General features: G+C 43.4%; 1 protein-coding gene across 1 annotated transcript in view; it reads left to right on the forward strand.

Annotated features, from left to right (window-relative positions):
* Nucleotides 1–6,045: 6,045 nt before the first annotated feature.
* Nucleotides 6,046–6,666, forward strand: part of CHIT1 (chitinase 1) — a 21,399-nt gene continuing 20,778 nt past the window's right edge. The window contains exon 1 of the mRNA XM_027871891.1: nucleotides 6,046–6,184. Within this exon, the coding sequence (XP_027727692.1) occupies nucleotides 6,160–6,184 (25 nt within the window). The 5' untranslated portion in view covers nucleotides 6,046–6,159. The remainder of the gene's footprint in view (nucleotides 6,185–6,666) is intronic.

Consider the following 6,666-nt stretch of genomic DNA (forward strand, 5'->3'; position numbering starts at 1 on the left):
CGGTGAGCTTTCCCCTCATTTTGTCCACAACACTTCTTAGTCATTCCCAAATCATGTTACCACACCTGTGCCCTGTCCTTTTACTAGCTCTCCTTGAGAGGCAGCTAGGTGTCCCAGTGGATAGAGCATAGGGCCTGAAGTCAGGAAGCTTTGTGTTCAAATCTGACCTCACACATACCAGCTGTGTGACCTCTGCTGCCTCAAGTTCCTCATCTGTAAAATGGGGATAACAAGAGCATCTGCCTCCCAGGGTTGTAGTGAGGATCAAATGAGAAAATATTTGTAAAGTACCTGGCACATAGTAGGTGCCATATAAATGCTAGCTATGATGATGATGTTATCATCCACTTTTGTTGTTGTTCGGTCATTTTTTAAGTCATGTCTTACTCTTTGCGACCCCATTTGGGGTTTTCTTGCTAGAGATACTGGACTGGCTTGCAATTTCCTTCTCCAGCTCTTTTTTTCGTTTTTGCTTTTTGGTGAGGCAATCAGGGTTAAGTGACTTGCCCGGGGTCATACAGCTAGTAAGTGTCAAGTGTCTGAGGCCGGATTTGAACTCAGGTCCTCCTGACTCTAAGGCCAGATCTCTATCCACTGTGCCTCCTAGCTGCCCCTTCTCCAGCTCATTTTACAGATGAGGAAGCTGAAGCAAATGGGATTAAGAGACTTGCCCAGGATCACACAGCTAGTAAGTGTCTGAGACCAAATTTGAACTCATGGAAATGACTCTTTCTGACTCCAGAGCCAGTACGCTATCCAATGCGCCACCTAGCGGTAAGTCTGTTTGAGGGCAGGAGTTGTTTTGCTTCTTTGTATTACTAGCACTTAGCTCAGTTCCTGGCACATAGTAAACAATTTCATTCATTCATTCAAACAATGAGATAAGAGTCTAGCTTTACACTGCCCTATTCAGACAATATTTGAAATATTGTATTCGATCCCAGATATCACATTTAAAGAAAGATGTTGAAATACTGGAGCAGATTTAAGAGAGGGGAAACCAGAATTGTGAGAACACTGGAGGCCATGTAGTATGAGGATTGGAGGTGTGGAGGCTGGAGAAAAGACCGAGAGGGGATATGATGGCAATTTTCAAGTATTTGTGGGCATGCCATGTAGAAAGGCTAGATTCTTTTGCTTGACCTCCATGGGACAGAATTGGGATCAATTAGTTCAATTCTAAGTATTAGAAATGTCCAGCAGTGGAATGGACTACCCTGGGAAATACTAATTTCTCTATCATTAACAATACATAAGCAGAGGCCGATTGTTTCTAAGAGATGTAGAAAGGGTTCTTTCTCAGAAACTCATTGGTAGGTCAACTTTGAGATTCTTTCCAAATCTAGGACTACATGCCAAGGAGAATGAGAAGGAAAAATAAGGTAGAGAGTTAGGGACAAAGTTTTGAGAATAGAGTGCCAAAGTTTAAGGGAGGAGGGGGTATTTGGAAGAAGGGTGAGATCAACAGTGTTAAATGCTGCAAAGATGTTGGGGAAATATAGACCAGGAAAACAGCCATTGCATTTGGCAGGTAGGTAGTTATTGGTGATCTTTGAGAAAGTAGTTTTGAGAAAGTAGTTTCAAGAGAGGTGTGGAGGAATAAGCCAAGTTACAAGAGTCTTAGGAGAGGTTTGGATGATGAGGAAATGGTTAGAGACCAGGTTCCTTTCTCCCCTCTCTCCCCTGAAGTTTGGTAGGAAAGGGATGAACTGATATAGAGATCAGATAGAATTAAGAAAAGTTTTTGAAAAAAATTGTGTAGGAGAGAGAGAGAAAGAAAGAAAGAAAAGAAGATTGCTGAAACAAGGTCCTAGAGAAGGCAGGAGGAAATAGGGTCAGGAGTATAGGTAGAGGGGTGAGGAGTGGGGATACCACTTCTTCCGTGACAGAAGGGAAGGAGGAAGTAAGGAGAAGAGCAGAAACAAATTCAGACATGGAGGGGATTTGAAAAAGCTCTCATCTAGTGGTCCCAGGCATCTTTGTGAACTAGAAAACCGAGGTTATCTGCTTTAAGTAGAAGATTGTTAATACTGAAAATACTAAAAAGCTCGTAGAAGTTACTATGCAAAAAAAATATTTCTTTATTCCATTGGAGGAGGGAAAACTAGACATGCATTCCAGGGTCTAGTCCAGGACTGAGGAGACCTAAGACAGTGAGGCTAAGCCTTGGTACATATAGTTGTGGCGAGACAAAGAATCAAGCAGTAAAATGTAAAGAATCAAGCAGCAATGAGGTATAACAGCAACAATGTGGCAAATTTACCTAGCGACAAAAAGTCTGTTCATAGCAGGGCTTCATGACCAGAATGTGATTCTGCAGGTGCTTGCCCAAGCTCAAGGATCATGTGAGGCTGGTTTGAGCCAATTCTGTGATTTAGCTGCAGCAGAATTCATCCAGAGGGTGAGAGCAAAGGATTGTTGTTAAACCAAGTTCAGAGCATAGCTTGCTTACTGGGTCTTAGCCTAGGAAAACAAGCTGTCTCCTGATAATAAGAAAAGAGAGGAGCAAAAAGAGGTGTGGTCTTGGGGTGGGGACCCTGACAGGATGGAAGGTGTGCAGTTGAGGAGAGAAAAACAGCTCCTACAGTGAATTGACTACAGAGTTGTCAGATGAATGACCCAGAAGTATTGTCAGAAAGCAGTAAGAACCTAGCTAAGATTACACACCATAAATTTTAAGTAGATAAAAAAAAACTTGATTTTGTGATTTTTCTCCAGAAATTCCCAGTAGCCTAGGAATATAATTGGAAAAAACCTACAGAAATCTTCAATCTACTGGAGGTTAATAAATGATCAGTCAATCAACAAACATTTATTAAGTGCCTAATTAATTAAGTACCAGGCACTGTGCTAGGCACTAGGGATAAGGTTGAACATTTGTAGGCTGAGAACAGCAGAAGACTGAGGGGGCAAGAGGTCCCAAGGTATCATCGAGTGAATCATTAAGATGGCTGGGTAGGAGTTGGATGTTTTATTTAGAAGTAAATGAAGCTATAGTCAGGAAGATGTACTGGAAGAAGAGGGTTGGGTCAAGAAACCAAAGGTCACAATAAGAGTGAAGGGCAGAGTTTGTGTGATCAAGAGATTGGGAGAAGTCAGGGAGTCCCCAGTTACCAGCTCAGGTAGTGTTTTCCAAAAGGATCACAATGTTTCTGCTTGGATGACCCAAGCTTTCTTTTCCTCCTTGGTACTCAGGAAAAACTTATCCCATCTCTGATAGGAAAACAAGCTGTCTCCTAACAATAAGAAAGGAGAGGAGCAAAAAGACAAGTGGTCTTGGGGTGGGGGGGCCCTGACAGGATGGAAGGTGCGCAATTGAGGGCTTTTATGGAGAGGAAAACAGCCTCTAGAAGTGAATTGACTAGGGAGTTGTCAGGCAAACCAAAACCATAAGTCTCCTGGTACCCAATGGAATCTTCCTTCTCCTATGCCACGGGCATCTTCTATAGAATAAGCCATTTTGGTATACAGGCTAGATGCCCCACCATAGGCTAACTTAAGGCAAAATTATGATAGAGATTAAATTTATCTTCATTTTTCCCTTCATTTTCCACCATCATGACAGATGTCCCAAGCATGCCTTCTCCAATTAGCAGCTCCTTCTTTTAACTCTCCCTTTTCTTATCCAGATGGATAAAAATCCATCTGTCCTATGTCCTAGTGCCACAGGCAATACTAACTGGAGAGAGACTGGGTGTTTGGTGATAGGCAGTAGACCTATTATTTCGCCGGGATTGGGAACTCCCTCTACTAATACCTATACCATTCATTTCACCCCAGAGAACTGAGCTCTGATCTTCCCTTTATCATTAGTTCACTGTGTGACTTGGGGCAAACCAGTTCTTTTTCTAGGCTTCAGTATTCTCATCTGTATATCGTAGTAGGTAATTTCTTCCATTCCTTCCAGCCTTAGCATTTTGAATCTTTGAGACAGTACATAATAAACTCAACCAGGTCAATATGAGAGTCAGCTAGGTGCTGCAGTGAGTAGAGGGCTGGACCCGAGTCCCAAAGATCTGAGTTCAAATTCTGCCTCAGAGACTCACCACGTGTGCCTAAGCAATTTGCAACTTGCCTGTCTCAGTTTACTCATCTGTGAAATAGAGTTAACAATAGTACGTACCTCCCAGGGTTGTTGTGAGATTTAAATGAGTTGTTAGTTGTAAAGTGCTTTGCAGTGTTCTAAGGCAGCTTCCTTGGCACCCCTTTGAAGTTCACAGATGTCTGGGATTCTGTAGTTGGAGGCTTGGATGGGGGAAGGAAGGAGGGACCACCGAAAGCTCCCTGCTGCCCTGACTGATCTGTTCAACTTATGTAAGTCAAGGGAAGAATATTTGCCTAGCTTTCAAGAGGTTACCTTCCTACGGCCCATTCTCCTTTAGCCCCCTTGACCTCCACTCCCCTTATTGCTGCATTCTGTCCCCCAAGTACACATACTCCTTGAAGCTTGGAACATTTAAAGAGTCTATGACTCTCTCCTGGAAGCCTGAGTGCAGGGTCCTTCTAAGGAAAGTGCCTAGTGACAGCAAAGAAACAGGGGCTGCCCCCTTATTAGAAGGGAGGGGGATATCATAAGTATCCAAATGTTATGTTTCTATGACAACCAGCTGGGCAGAATTTACAGACACTGGACCCTGGCAACTCAAGGGTGGGGAGGGGTGATATAGAAGGGAGAGAGTACAGCCTCAATTGACATGCCTCTAATAGAGCTAGTCTGGCATAAGGAGAGAGTCGGGGGGGAAAAGTTTTTCATTTGGAGTAGTCCATGAAGATGCCCCCTTACCCACATGCCACGGGGGCGGAGTTGGAGAGGTTAAAATGATTGATATTGATAAGTCCCTTTGAGTACTGCAAAGCACTTTACAAACATTATCTCATTTCATCCTCAAAATGACCATGTGAGGCTAGAACAATTGTCACATCCATTTTGCAAATAAGAAAAACAGAGGGATTGGAGAGCTCACTTATGATCACACAGTTAGTAAGGAGATGGCATGTAAATGTAGAATGTACCTAACTCTGAGTTAATTTCACCCTATTTTGCTTAGGGTCAGTTTGCATGAAAATGCTGCCTTCCAAAATGTCACTCTAACACCAAGGTCCTTACTCGGGGGTCTGTGATCTTGATTTTTAAAACATATTTAGACAACTCTATTTGAAAAGAAATAGTTTCTTTTAGAAAACTCTGTGTTTTATTTTATGTATTTTTTTAGGCAGTTGGAGTTAAGTGACTTGCCCAGGGTCACACAGTTAGTAAGTGTCAAGTGTTTGGTCTGAGGCTGGATTTGAACTCAGGTCCTACTGACTTCAGGGCCCGTGCTCTATCCACTATGCCACCTAGCTGCCCCCTATTTTATGTGTTTTGCAGCATGATTCTGAAAAAGTGCCCCATAGCTTTCATCAGAGTGCCAAGGGGGTCTGTGATACTCATAAAAAAGTTTAAAACCCTTGTTCTAGCAAATTCCAACCAGACCCTCTAGCTTCTGTTGCCTGTAAGAGAAAGTACCTCTTGGCTTGCCAATAGGCACCAAGGCTCCTTTCACAGAGTCTCAAACTTATAAAATTTTAGGACTGCAAGGAACCCTTGAAATCACCCAGACCACCCTCTTCCTTTACTTTTCCAGAGAAGGAAATTGAGGACCAAAGAAATGAAATGACTTCCCCTAGGAACTGATTTGGGACAAGAATTCGTGTTTTCTAACATCCAGCCCAATTTTCTTTCCACATATGTTACCTGTTACTTGAGCCAAGAGAACACACACACACACACACACACACACACACACAGACGCACACAGACACATACAATGGACTCACTCTTACTTAGCAGAATGTTTAGAAACTATTCTTCTCTTACCATCCCTCCCTCCCCACACATATTCCATTTGGCAATACCAACCGCACCTGGCATTAGTCTGTGGCCCAGCCTTTGATGGTTCTGGAGAAGTGGAGATTGCCAAAGGCCATTGTGTCAAAGCTTTGCCCAATCACTGCCATTTCACTCCTGGCCCCCTCCAACTTTTCATCTCACTGCTGGTCTTTCTGATTTCAACATACCAGGGCCAGGGAGATATAGACACCAATAAAAGGGAACAGGACTTGACAGAAGGATAGAAATCATCAGCAGAGAGGGGCTTGACCTGGTCTTGAGCTGCCAACATGGGACGAGCAGCGATCTGGATAGGTGAGTCAGTATGGAGGTGAACAGGAAGGTTAAGGGATTGGAGCGGGTAACACCAACCTGAGAAAGAGTAGAGGAGATTGTGACTGCTAATTAAGGGGCTGCTCGCAACCCTTTATGCCTGGTTGTTGTTCCTGCTGGGAGAAAAAACCATCATGGTGCAAAGCAATGAGCCCTGGATTTGGATCCAGAGGACAGCTCTGGGTTCAAGTGTTTCTTCTGTCACTCACTGTCCATGTGATCTTGAGTGAGTGACAATCCCTTAGAGATCAATCAATCCCTCATTTTATAGATGGGGAAACTTGGAGAGTCGATGCTTAGGGTCACACAGGTGATAAGTGGCGCAGCTGTTTAAACCCAAATCTGACACCAAGTCTGGAGGTCTTTCCATCAGGCTGTACCATGTCATGCAACTCCTCATTGATGATCTAATATACTTCTCTCTCTCTCTCTCTCTCTCTCTCTCTCTCTCTCTCTCTCTCTCT

The sequence above is a fragment of the Vombatus ursinus genome, unplaced genomic scaffold (genome assembly GCF_900497805.2).
Source record: "Vombatus ursinus unplaced genomic scaffold, bare-nosed wombat genome assembly UNPS02014798.1, whole genome shotgun sequence".
Taxonomy (NCBI): Eukaryota; Metazoa; Chordata; class Mammalia; order Diprotodontia; family Vombatidae; genus Vombatus; species Vombatus ursinus.